This window comes from Canis lupus, chromosome X (genome assembly GCF_011100685.1).
Source record: "Canis lupus familiaris isolate Mischka breed German Shepherd chromosome X, alternate assembly UU_Cfam_GSD_1.0, whole genome shotgun sequence".
Lineage (NCBI taxonomy): Eukaryota > Metazoa > Chordata > Mammalia > Carnivora > Canidae > Canis > Canis lupus.
Window position 1 is genome coordinate 33,680,418 of NC_049260.1, and position 13,619 is coordinate 33,694,036.

The 13,619-nt window shown below is 45.9% G+C and overlaps 1 protein-coding gene across 2 annotated transcripts; it reads left to right on the forward strand.

Moving 5' to 3' along the window:
- Window positions 1-11,002: 11,002 nt before the first annotated feature.
- Window positions 11,003-13,334, forward strand: MID1IP1 (MID1 interacting protein 1). Of its 2 annotated transcripts, none has more exons than XM_038587177.1 (2): window positions 11,003-11,387; window positions 11,535-13,334. In XM_038587177.1, the coding sequence occupies exon 2, from the start codon at window positions 11,805-11,807 to the stop codon at window positions 12,354-12,356; it is 552 nt and encodes a 183-aa protein (XP_038443105.1). In that variant the 5' UTR covers window positions 11,003-11,387; window positions 11,535-11,804; the 3' UTR covers window positions 12,357-13,334. The 2 variants fall into 2 exon arrangements, with proteins under 2 accessions (XP_038443105.1, XP_038443104.1); XM_038587176.1 differs by having other exon boundaries at window positions 11,003-11,266.
- Window positions 13,335-13,619: the final 285 nt, after the last annotated feature.

Sequence of the window (13,619 nt, forward strand, 5' to 3'; positions counted from 1 at the left end):
CTGCTCATAGATGTCATCTACACCCAGCTTCTTACAGATTCATGCTTTAATATCAGTATATGTGGCTATCTTCCTTATGGTGATATATGGATGTTGTATCTGAAGCACCAAGCTGCTTTTCCAAAGGCAAGAAGGGAAGAAGGGCAACTCGGAAAAAGCAAAAGGCACAGGCTAATATTGTCTGTCCTCTTCTAAAAAGTTTCTCCTGAAAGCCATGGAGAATTTTCCTCTTTCCTATCATGGCCAGACCTGACCTCTCTAACTGCCAAGGGGCACAAAATGGTATCCTATCTTGGAGATATTTTGAAGTTCAAACCAGTGTGATTTATTGATGGGTTCTTTTTTCTTAAAAAAATTATTTATTTATTCATGAGAGACACAGAAAGAGTCAGAGACATAGGTAGAGGGAGAAGCAGGCTCCATGTGGGGAGTCCGATGTGGGACTTGATCCCAGGACCCGGGATCACGCCCTGAGCCGAAGGAAGACACTCAACCGCTGAGCCACCCAGGCATCCCTATTGATGGGTTCTATGTGAAGGCAAGAGAGACATAAAGAAGAAAAGAACTGCACAACTGGAAAAATGCGGCTTCCTTCTATTAAGAAGACACATGAACAACTATAAATAAGTTACCCAGAAAGATTGTTTTGAAAAAGGTAAAGGGCCCAAGGAAGAGATAGTAAGGGATTATAAAATGCTGAGAAAGAGATATAAAATATGCTGGTGGGGCTCAAGAAATAGACATAAACACAAAATAATTATAGATATAAAGACCATATTTGTAACATAAACAATGGACTTTGAGGGATGATGATGTGCCAGTGTAGGGTCATTGACTAGAACAAATGTACTGTCTGGTGCTAAATGTTGACAGTAGAAGAGGCTTTGGGCGTGTGGGGGCAGGAGGTATGCTGGAACGCTCTGTACTTTCCTTTCAACTTACTGTGAACCTAAAACTTCTCAAAAAAGAGTCTATTTTTAATAAACCAAGCTCACAGAAAAATATAGAGAGTAATAAACGTGTACACCCAATCCAATTTTATCGAACATTGGCATATTCACCATGATTTTTTTAAAAACTTTTTTAAAGTGAAGTATTTCAGATTGTTGAAAAAACCCCACATATGAAAGACAAAAAGTAGAATAGATATTACTGATATCAACACTGAGTAAGAAGAAGATAGGCTTGGAGAGACTATTCACTATGACTTGAAAAAGGACAAATACATGAAATTAAATCTTTAAAAAGTGACAGAAGTATACAATAAACTCCAGAAGAAGAGGATAGAAATCCCAGAAGAGACAAATGTTCAATGATAAAATTATAGGAAACTTGCTTGAAAATAAGGAAGACATGAATCTGGGGACTGGGAATACATTCACAGTTCTCATACATGGCCTCCTGACACAGACATGCAATATGCAGTGGAAATATATCACAGCTGGTGACACACTTACTGCTGGCCCAAAGTCTGATACTCTATAACATGCATCCCTTATCTTTGATCCTTCCATTCACTCTGCAAGATGAGGAAACTGAGGCTTACACAGTTAGTCTTCTCTGAGCCCACCAGGTAGGAAGTGGCAGAGAGGTGATTTACACAGGGGGTGGGGGGGTGTAGAGGTGAGTGTGGGGTGGGGGGAGGGAGGAGGATTGGACAGATCTGACTCCAGAGACTTTGCTCTTTTCACTACATGATGTGGCCTACCACCCTCTCAAGTAAATAGAATGTTTGTTAAAAAAACCTTATTTCTACCTAATTTTACACAAATTTACTCAGATGTTTCTATGGTCTTTGTGATGCAGTCATGACTTTAGAGCTAATCACTTACCTTGCAATTTTTCAGTGGGTTTATTTTTTTCTGTTTTGTTAATTTATCATATCACCTTATACAGTACCTTGGGGGGAACTTGACCTCCCTGCACACCGTACATTTTCTGAGGGAGTTACAGAAGGATTCCAGAATGGTCAGGGATTTGTAGAACATCATCTTCCCATTGAGCATCTCTACCATTTCCATTTCTGGCCCTTTTGATGGGGAAATAAGGAAGAGAGGAAAGGAGAGGAGAAGGAGACTGTTTCTGCTGGGAACATAGGTCAAGGATTGTATTCTAGAAGAAAGGCAAATGTATGCCTTTGCTTGAATAAATAAAAAATAGAAATCTGAATAAATATGATGTTAGGTGGTAATAATCTAAGCACTCTATTTTCCAGTCATGGAGGAATTACACAAATGGAACAAAGAAATGTGAAGTACTTGAGCCAAGTGGTTGAAAATACAAAAGACATGGTCCCTATAATAGGTCAAGAACAACATTTATAAAAGCAGCTGAACTGGCCATTCTTAATGCCATCCAATTTGCTTCAGCCTGGAACTAACAAAGGTGAATGTGCTGTCTAAAACTAAATGGAAAAAAAAAATAAAAAAAATAAAACCAAATGGAAAAAAAACAGGATGGAATGAACAAACACTAAACCCACACTTAAAATTTCTTAATTGATTATTTCATAGACTCCCAAGAATCTTCAATTTGGAATATTCTAGATTTTGAATCCAAAGCCTAATGATTTAGATAATCTCCTTTGAGTAAAGGAGACTAAACAGGAAAGAGATGTTTTAACACCAAGCCACCTTGTTTTCTCTTAAAGATGTTTTGTTATGTCAATCAAGCTTGTTCTTTCTAAAACCCCAAATCTAATCACTATGGGAATCACTTCAGCATTTTCACTTAACATTTGCTAATATTTTAAATCAGGATTGAAATGATATTTAAATCCCTCCAATGGAAGCCAAGGAAGTCATTTCTATAGACACTGTGTAGCTCAAAATAAACATTTATGACGAATATTGCTGACTGAACTCTATGCCACAAGCACACACTTTATAATTCCAGACAAGGTAATCACCCGCTTTGCACAAAATGAAATTACCCAAGACATTGTGTCTGAAGATGGAAAACAGATGTTTCCTTGTTTAATATTTTTCTAGGAATGAAGCAATAATTATAACGAAGTTCAAGGTGTTCATTAATGGTGTACACATGAGTTTATTCCCAAATTTCTACTGATCTTGAAGCCATTTAGGAGGAAAGGAAACTGACCATGTGCTCCAGTTGGATTTTGGACTGGCCAGGGCCAATGCTGACCTAAAATCCAATCTTTGCAGGCCAAACTGTCAAGGATAATCTTTACACAGTAGTGTGAGAAACAATATATATGTTATAGATAAAATAATATATTCCTCTGGCCAGGTTCAGGGTGTAGATGAATGCATAGGAGGCTCCTAGAACTCTACTCACATGTACTTTTCTACCTTTAGGGTCAAAGAAATGCAGACTTCACAGATTGAATAGTAGATACCAGTTTTCTGAGTCATCTGCAATAGATAATAACAGAGAACAGCAGAACAGAAGCAGATACCCATCCATAAAAGTTCTGTGTGAATTGCACTTTTAGAAATCGTATTTAGGGCATTTATAGAAAAATACTGTTTTAATGGAATCACCTCTGAGAATATCATCTCTCGGAGACCAAAGCCTGGAAACAATGGACTTCTTAAACTGCAGTTGACAGGAGCAGAGAGCAAGAACAGTAGTTTCTGCCCTAAGGGTCCAGAGTTCAGAGAGCTTGCTGCTTTCTTACTCCCACTTAATATTTGAGTTCACAAATGTTTTTACCAAAACAGTACTGAGAACATTTGATTCCAAACCAGCTCACCAGATCAGACCGTTGACAAAGTCTATTAGAAAAGCTTACATAAATGGAATTTCCAAACAAGTATTCAAATATAACACGTGTGAAGAAAACTGCTCAGATATGTCTCAGCTTAGCAAATTGAATACACCTATGTAAGTAGCATCTAGTACTCAAATGGAGAAACAGAACATTATTTTACATGCTACTTTAAATGAAATGTTAATTTCACTTGAAATTTGAGTAGTAACTGAAGCCACACGGAAAGAAATATTGAACTTCAGAAAGTGATTATTTGCTCTAGAAAATATTAGTTCCCAAAGGACTCCTCTAAGTTAAGTTTGAAAATTATTAAGATGTTGGTGTCTTCATTTTGTAAATGGTGAAACTTGGTTTTTTGGTGTTAGATTTCATTGACCCACTGCAAGGAAACTTGATGGGCTCTGCTACACCATTCTCTCATCTCCCAGTTTTGATGCTTGCATTATTTTCACATGGTAGGTGTTTAAAATATTTATTCTGTTCTGCAACCGTCCTACCCACAGTTTAATCTTCCTTCTGTATTTCTATGGATTCAAGCTCACCATGAATCTCTTCTTTGTTCTTGAGTTCTTTCTTTTGATTCATTTTTTTTTTTTTTTGGCAGAATTTTATCCCTAAGTGATTTTTTTTTCCAGAAAAACTCTGAGTTCATGTTCAGGAATTTTGACTATTGTTTTTTACTTGAGTCATATAAGATTCTTGATGCACATATTCTTTTTTACAGTTCCACTGTCTCCTGTCGTTGAATGTTTCTGTAAAGCTGGCTTGATTCTACCCTCCTCTGCAACCACCATCTTTCTGGTTGATTTCTTTTCCTACTTGGATACTTGAAGACTTTTTGTTCTTCCTGGAAGTTGAAACATAACTAGCTTCTTACATCAGCTTTTCTGAATAATTTTACCTGGGATACATTGTGCCTGTTAAATCTACAGATGAACACATTTTATTAAGGACAATTTTCTATATCATGTCTGAATTGTTTTCTATTTCACTTACTGAGATCTCTACTTCAATGACATCAATTATGTTCATGTGTTGTCTCTGACTTCTACATCCAACACTTCCTTTAACTCTTGGTGGCTCTTCTCTGTGATTATCTGAACCCTTCACTCGATGGCAGTAATTTAACATTTTGTCATGCCTGTTTTGTTTCTAGTCCATTTATTAACTCTCCAGTTGTTTGGTTGGTTGGTTAATATTTTGTTGCTGTTGTTGTTCAAATTTTGTTTGCTTTGCTCTGCAATTTCCTTTTTTAGAACTTCCCAATGGTTTATTATTTTTCCTGTTCTTACTAAGATCTTCCTTCTATAGCTGGAGGCACTCGTTGGTTGTATTTGCTTCCAAACATATCTCTTGCAGACTATTTTTTTTTTGGTTTGTTTTAGTTTGCCACACTATTCTCTTCTCCTTGCTCATCATTATGAGATTAACCTAAGTGGTCTGTCCAGACCTAATATGATATAGGTGAATTCAGTGCAACTCTAGTGTACCTCATCTAGGCTCAATTTCTTTTTATTATTAGGGTTAAAAGAGTGAATTATGGAGGAGAACTCTTGAAACGTTCTAACAGATAATACTTTATTGTAGCTTCAATAAAAGGAGTTGTGTATATATATATATAATATGATATAACTTCTATACATAAACATACATAAATATATATTAAGTAACATTTATATTTTTGTTTTTGCTTTTGTTTCTCAAGTCATATATATATAAAACAATAAAATGGAATATATACATGCGTGTGTGTGTGTGTCACTCGGGTTAGGACTTGAACACATGAAATATTGATACATCTTTTCTCCCTATGTTAATTTAACATGATGTATCAACTTTGAATCAAACTTCATAATTTAACCCAATAGATACACTTAAACAGGATAGAGTGAATTCTCATGGTTCCTTCTATGCTCTGTAGTCAAATGCTCTAACCCTGAGTTATACCCTTTGCCTGTGTCCTCCTATGCTGGTGGCACAAGAAGGTTCTGGAATTGTAAGAGATCCAAGAATAACCATATTGAGATGCTCCTGCATGGTAGGTAAGCAAACCTCAATGAGTCTTGTGCTTTTCTTATCTACCATACTCAAATTAAATGATTCGTTTTCTATATAAAGACAGAGAAATGTTGAGAACATAACAAAAGGTAGCTTTTAGTATTTTAGAATGTTCCCGTGCTTTACTCTTCTTGGATTCAAAGCTAAGAGGCTTTTTTAAAAATGAGATCTGACAAAATGCTAACTCTAAGTTATTCAGACATGCCAGAACCTGGAAGCTTAAGGTTTGAGGTCAACAGACGCACTACTGCCATCTTCCTAGGTTTTAGCCTTCTCCCAACTAAATCTTCGGGACAGTGTTTCCTACAATGACAGTAACAGTGAGATTATTCCCCCTTCCCAATTTTAACTCAGAATACTATGATACTATTTCTGCATTTTTTGAAAGATTTTATTTATTTATTCATGAGACACAGAGAGAGAGGCAGAGACAAAGGCAGAGGGAGAAGCAGGCTCCCCAGGGGGAGCCTGAAGTGGGACTCAATCCCAGGACCTCGGGATCAAGACCTGAGCCAAAGGCAGATGCTCAACCACTGAGCCACCCAGGTGCCCCTATTTCTGCATTTTTGTACCATGTGACACTGGTTCCTCCATGGCAGATGACAAGAATACCCCGCTTCCTGGCTCCATTAGAAAAAAACAGCCATTAACTTGGGACTTGAGCAAGGCATTTAGCAAGGTCGCTCATAATATTCTGTAGTCAAGAAAAAAATTTTATGTAGGCTAGATGATTGTACAATTAACATGATTCATAGCTAGCTGAAACAACATACGCCAAAAGGTGCTAATTAATGGACTGATATCAAGCTGAAGGAGCTTTCCAAATGTTCCACAGCACTTTGCCCTTTACCGAGTGCTGCCTTTTGCCTATTATCAATAATGTGGATGAATAAATAGAATAGTTATCAAATGTATGGGAAAGATCTGAATACATTAGAGCAAAAAATTAGGACCTAAACTATTGAAACAGGCTGGAGTAATGAGCCAAACCTAATGAGATAAAGTTTAAGTAAGATACATATAAAATTCTGTGCTTTGGTCCAAAAAGATCTGCCCTGCTCAAGAACGGGATACACAAAATTTTGTTAACCGGCAGCATATGGATGTAGCTATTAAAAGAAGGCCATTAAATGTTGGGTGGCATTGTAAGAAAATAGGTATTTGTTGGATAGTGTAGAAGGAACATTAGTTCTGGCAGCAGAAAACTGGGCCAAGTCCCAGTCCTGCTACTTTGGTCACTTAGACTCTCTGATCCTTACTTTCTTCTCAGGATTGTTGTGAGGTTCAAATGCATTAACACGTCTAGGTTCCAAGCTCTCGTGTGCAATAGATACGACCTGGAAAGTTACCATTGACAATAACATAGATGGCCATGCTAGTTCTGTTTAGTCCTAGGAAAGGTGGTGCTTGGAATGAATTCCAGGTGCCACACTTACAAACAACCTAGAGCTACTTCCAAAGACTGACCAGGATGGAGGAGCACCTCAAAAGAGAACCTCAAGAACCATTGTGGCAACTGAGGACAAATGGCAGAAAGAAGAGTGGATTTAAGGGAGACCCATGTACCTTCACATACCGGAGGGCATGCTGCATGGCCTCCAAGAGGGCTCCGAGGAGGGACAACTAGTGCCGGAGGATGGAAATGACAAGAATATGGGCCAGGGTGACCACTTGGTGGGGATGTTGTGAGCGATTTCATTGTAAGCGGATGGTTGGAGGACATGTCCTTGAGCAAGAGTCTGATTGTCGTGTCTCTTGGACACTTTGCATGAAGTGGTTCTTTCTAAATTCTGCCTCAAAGCAATCCAGAATCTCCACTAGCTTGGCCTGGGCTGGTTTCTGGCCTTACAATCCATTACCCCACCTTCTCTCCAGCTCTGGGCTGAACCTCTGATTTCTCCAATCTGCCTTCTTGGACCAGTTGACTCTTTTGCTCTCTATTTTAAGAATTTCTGGTCATTTAAAACGCCACCATTCCCAGCTGTCCAAAGGGCACAGTAGAAGGGGTAATTCGTGGACACTTTGTGGGAAATGAGCCAGCAACGCCCGATTTCCTGGTTGCTGAGGTTAGGAGGTAAAGTGTGACTTAGGAAAAAAATAAAAAAATAAAAAATAAAGTGTGACTTAGGAACCGGAAGTTCGGAGCTCCGAGTCGGAGCCGCGGACCAAGAAGGGGGGGAGGGGAGGCGTGGGCGGCAGACCCTAGATAAGGCTTTTTTTTTTTTTTTTTTTCCAGACAAGGCTTTTAAGTGAGGCCTTAGGTAGTGCGGAGGCAGCGCAGCCCAGGGGCGCTGGCCGGGAACCTGCTGGCCTCATTTAAGTACTCACAAAGTTCTTTGCTCACGGACGACTTGACTCTGTGCTCCGGAGGCAAAATGAAACCTGGGCAGGTGGCTCGGCATCTCCAGCCAGTTCCAGATCTCGATTTGGGTGAGCGCCTGAGGTAACCAGAGAGGCTGACCACCTCGGTCCAGGCCAGAGCCCGCCGCTCCCCTCCCAACTGACCCCAGGGAACCATTTTTTTTTTTTTCCAGCCGCGTGTGAGGGAAAATTGACCGCGCGCCAGTTGCCAGGGACGCGGCCGCCAGTTTGGCGCGGCCCGGGTGAAAGAGGACGCTGGGGGGAGGGGGCTGTGGCTTCTGACTGGCTGGGGCGCGGGGGCTTATTTGCATAACATTCTCAGGCGGCACTTGATTGGCTGAAGCTGGAGGGGCGGTGGTGGGGTGATTCCAAGGGCCCGGAGCCCTGGCCCGGGGACTTTTTGGTTCCGGAGTTAGTCGGTGGGCGTGAGTTGTTGCGCTGGCACCCAGAGGCTGAGGAGGCCCGGGCTGGGAAGTTTTGCAGGCAGGTGCAGGAGCCACCTCTGTCTTCTAGTATTTAAGACATGTGGAAGAACAGGGCCCGGAATCAAGAACTGGAGGATGGAGAGTGACCTCCAGACTAAAGGAAGAAAGGAAACGGATGGGGGGGGGGGGGGGGGGGGGGCGGGGTTGCGGAGGGGAGGGAGTGGAAGCCAAAAGGAAGGCGTTAGGGGCTTTCTTCCAACCTGGGCCTTTTTGCTGGGATCCCTTTGCTAGATCACTTGGATTTCCGTTTTCTGTTAGTTATTACTACATCTTGTTGGAACTGGGACGAAGGGAAGACAAAAAGAGGCAGGATTCCAGCTTTTAATTAACTAAGTCTGAGTACCAAGTTTTCATCCAAAGCCATAAGTACTTAAAATATCTAGAGGATCTATAGTGGGGGACGGATATGTTTTAATTAATGAAAGGATCACCTACTGGAAACTGCATGTGTGTTTTCCCCCAGTTTTCCCCTTGCAGTGCTCTTTGTATCTCATTGGTTGTAAAGATTTAAAATCAACCTGTACTGTTTTTGTACTCTCCTGCTGCCTAAGCACTAGGGGAAAGGCTCTGTGGCTCATCATAGGCCACTTAGACATTTTTAAAGTTTCTGACTCTTCACATAAACGCCTCTTGGCTATAATGAGGTCCTTCAGTAAGTACAATTAATCTTTGGAAAGTAGCTTCTACTTTACATAAATTTTACATTCACTATCTTATTTAACCTTAACCAAAATTGGGCATAGCCCATGGGAGAAGCTCCATTTTATTGATGAGGGCACTGACTCTGGAAAAGTTTCTAAGTCTCCATGGGTGCAAATGGGAGGATGAGATAATCCTCACGCCTCAAATTTATATAGTGATGTTTTGCCCTTCATTTTTCCATTGATCCTCCCAAAGACTGATGGGGAGGGGAGGTAGCCCTATCCCAGTTTTATCAGTAGAAAAACATGTGCTATAATCTGGCAGAGCTAAAAGGGCCTGGAAGTGGAGGTCTCCAGGCTAGGCTCTGCCTCCAGTGGTCACTGACTAGTGCCCTGTTGTCAAAAGGTCAGTTCTCATTGTACTAAGTCTGACCGCTGTGGAAAAAATTTAAATGTACATCTTTAAAGTGAAAGGAAGAGGGAAAGAAATAATTGTCTTTATTAGGTGCCTCTCCCTTCTTTTGGCATTTTTTGTCCTGTGAGAAAACACTATATAGTAAAAGCATCCCTGAAAGGTTTTAGAGAAAAGTAATTTAAAATTAGAAACTCGAGTCTTGTTGAATTATCTGTAGAACTGTTGGAGAAGATGGGCCAGTGAAGGACATGACAAGGGAAGTGAGATGGTGAAACAAAAATAAATGAAAACGGGCCATGGTTTGGAGTCCCAAAGTGAAATTTAAGGTGCAATGCTCTTAAAAATTATATTCAAAGATTGAGTAGATGGCTTAGGCCCTATTCAGTGATCCTGTGTTTTAAGGACTATCTTTGGAAAGGAACATTTCAAACTCCCTCCCCCACCACTACCACCCAAAACATTATTGCATGCCTCCCCGCTTTTCTATTAAATGATGAAAGACACCCAACACCGGACCTACCATCACCCGCTCCTGGCCCTTTGGCAGCCGAAAGGCCACATGGCCAGGGCTCTCCAGCGTCTGAGTCCCTGGATTTGGATAAAAGTCAGGAATTGGGCTATTTCTCCCCACTGGCACATCTGATCTCTTGGGAAAACGTGCAGATCATTGGACGCACGGTGTATTGCTCTTCATCCCTGGCAGCAGCTGTTACAGAAAAGACTGGGAAAGACCCCGCCTGGACAGAGGCAAAAGCCTCCGGAGGCTCCCCTCCCCCAGCAGCTGGCCAAGGCCAGGGCCACGGCGGGAACACCACGCGTCCACGTGCACCAGGCATGCCCAGCCACCCTTCTTACATAAGAGCCCCCGAGATGGAGTTGCGGCGGCGGCTGGTCACTTTTCCCCGACGGCTAATAATAAACCAGGATCATAGTCGCTGGGCCGAGGCCACTATCGATTCGGGGTTGGGGGCTCAGTTTGCAACCAGGGCTGGGGCATTTCGGTCTGGCCCACTCCGGAAGCGTGCGCCAGGCCCACCCAGAGCAGCACGCCAGCCGCCCTCCGCCGGCCGGGACGCCGGCACCTTTACCCGCGCAGGGTCCGGCCCTCCCCCAGCTGGCCCGCTCTGCTCGGGGGGCTGGCGGGGTGCGGCTGCTCCATCCCTCTGCCCTGCCCTGCCCTGCCCTGCCCCGCTCGGCCCGTCCCGGCCTGGCCACGGCGCCCTCCCTCCGCCCGGGTATCAGGCGAGAGGCGGAGCTGGCCCGGCGCGCCCCGCCCCCGCTGTAGAAGGGGCCAGGAGAGTGTTACTCGCGGTCATCCCGGCCCGGGCCTTTTATCTTGGCGCTGCCGGGGAGGCGGGAGGAGGAGACACCGGGGGTGGCCCTTGAGCGCCGGTGACACCTTTCCGGGGCTCTATAAATTGAGCACCTGGGATGGGTAGGGGGCCGACGCCACCCAGCCGCCCGCAGTCACGGTCCGGCCACTGACCGCAGCAGCGCCCGCAGGCAGCAGCCGCCAGCAGCGGGATCGCTGAGCCGCCCCGCAGCAGAGGCTCTCGAGGCGCAGCAGGAGGTGGGTGCCCCCGCCCCATCTCTGCCCGGTCAGCGTGGGCGCTGGGATTTCAGGCCTTTCCGAGGAAGACGGGGGTGGGGAGCACCCCTTCCTTCTCTCCGCGGCCTCGGCGGGCGAGGAGGTGGGCTCGCGGGGCTGAGGGCTGGGCGGGGGGGAGGGGGCGCCGGCGCCGTCCGGGGCGAGCCGGCACCGGGGAGGGCGCTGGGCGCGGGCGGGGCCGCCAGGCACCCTCGCCGGGTGAGTGATCTCTTTCGTTCCCGTCCCGCAGCCAGGCCAGGGCTCGACCCGCGGACCACGCGCCGCCATCGCGAGCTTCCGGGCGCCCAAGCTGCGAGCAGCCGTGCGTCCCGCAGGGCCGGGCTGCGAGCGAGACGAGAGTTGGAGAGGGCGGAGCAGGAGCCGGGAATCCCAGCGGCCCGGCTCGAGCCAGGCCCCCCCGGCGCCGGCCTCGGAGAGCGCGTGAGGGCGGGCAGCCCGTCGCCCCAGCCGGCCACCCCGTGCCCCTGCGTCCCTGTGCCCCGGCGCCCGCGCGGCCACCATGATGCAGATCTGCGACACCTACAACCAGAAGCACTCGCTCTTTAACGCCATGAACCGCTTCATCGGCGCGGTGAACAACATGGACCAGACGGTGATGGTGCCCAGCCTGCTGCGCGACGTGCCCCTGGCCGAGCCCGGGCTGGACAACGACGTGGGCGTGGAGGTGGGCGGCAGTGGCGGCTGCCTGGAGGAGCGCACGCCCCCGGCCCCCGGCCCGGGCAGCGCCAACGGCGGCTTTTTCGCGCCCTCCCGGGACATGTACAGCCACTACGTGCTGCTCAAGTCCATCCGCAACGACATCGAGTGGGGGGTCCTGCACCAGCCGCCGCCGCCGCCGGGGAGCGAGGAGGGCAACGCCTGGAAGTCCAAGGACATCCTGGTGGACCTGAGCCACCTAGAGGGCGCGGAAGCCGGCGAGGAGGACCTGGAACAGCAGTTCCACTACCACCTGCGCGGGCTGCACTCTGTGCTCTCCAAACTCACGCGTAAAGCCAACATCCTCACCAACAGATACAAGCAGGAGATCGGCTTCAGCAATTGGGGCCAGTGAGGCGGGACGCCCGCGGCTGCCCGGCGCCCTTCCCGGCCCCATCTCTCACCCTCTTTCTCTCAAAGCTGTTTTCTTTCTGGCTGTGGGCGCAGATGGGCGGTGGGCAGACTGCAAAGTTAGGGGGGCTGTGTACGTGCAAGGCTGCCTGGAGGAAGGGGCCTCTTTGGGAAGAGGAGAGGCAAGTGGTGATGGGAGTCAGGGTTGGGGGGCTCAAGGACCCCCCCTTTCTCTCCCGCAGTGGGGGGGGGAGGGCCTGTGTTCTACGTTCGTGGGTATGGGACTGGGCTGATGCCCTGCATTCAGCCCGTGCCTTTCTTGGAGTTTCTTTTCTGTTCTTTCCGGAGGAGATGAGTCGAGAAGGGGCCATGCCGGGCGCGGCGCTGGGTTGCCACACTTGGGAGCGCCACCGGGAGCTGGGCGCTGGGGAAGGCGGGGCACGCGGCCTCCTACCGCCCTGCCCTGCCGTTGGGCTGGTGGAGGCCTCAGCGTTGCTAGGATTGCATCAGTTTTCCTGTTTGCACTACTTCTTTCTGTAACAGTGGCCCTGTCTTAAAGTATTTCCAATCTCCTCCTTGCTCTGAAACTTCGTCGATTCCATTGTGATAAGCGCACAAACCGCACTGTCTGTCGGTAACCGGTACTACGAGATTAATGATTTTCTGTTACACTGTATAGTTGTCCTGTGGCACCCCTATACCCCAGCCCTTTCACGCCCTCCCCGCCCCCACCCCAGTATGTGGGAGCTGGCACCGTGCCAGCTTGTGCAAAGCTTGCCACTCAGCCAGTGAAAATAATAATGTTATTCTGAGAAAGTGGACTTATCCGAAATGGAACCAACTGACATTCTATCCGTGGTGTACATAGAATGATGAAGGGTTCCACTGTTGTCATATGTCTTAAATTTATTTAAAACTTTTTTTAATCCAGATGTAGACTATATTCTAAAATAAAAAAAGCAGATGTGTTAACGAAACTTGACAAAAGTTTTTTGTTTTTTAATCAGCCCATGAATGGCCTAGCTAAGTGACATAGAAATAAATTCAATTGTTTTTAAGCAAAAGAAAATGTTATTTCCTCTCTGGTATTTCACAGAGGTGGATAATCCTCTCCATAAGGATCCGGTTTTGTTGGGATGTAGTTACCAATGAGATGCACTTCCAAGCTTTGTATCTGTAAGTGAGTACCCAGTAGGTAGGCCCATACACCCTCGAAAGAAAGTTCATAGATCCCCAAAGTTGTCTGGGAAAGTACATATAGTTTTCA

Bases quoted from the DNA above. Each gene is read 5' to 3' on its own strand.
- MID1IP1 (XM_038587177.1), top strand. From the start codon at position 11,805: ATGATGCAGATCTGCGACACCTACAACCAGAAGCACTCGCTCTTTAAC.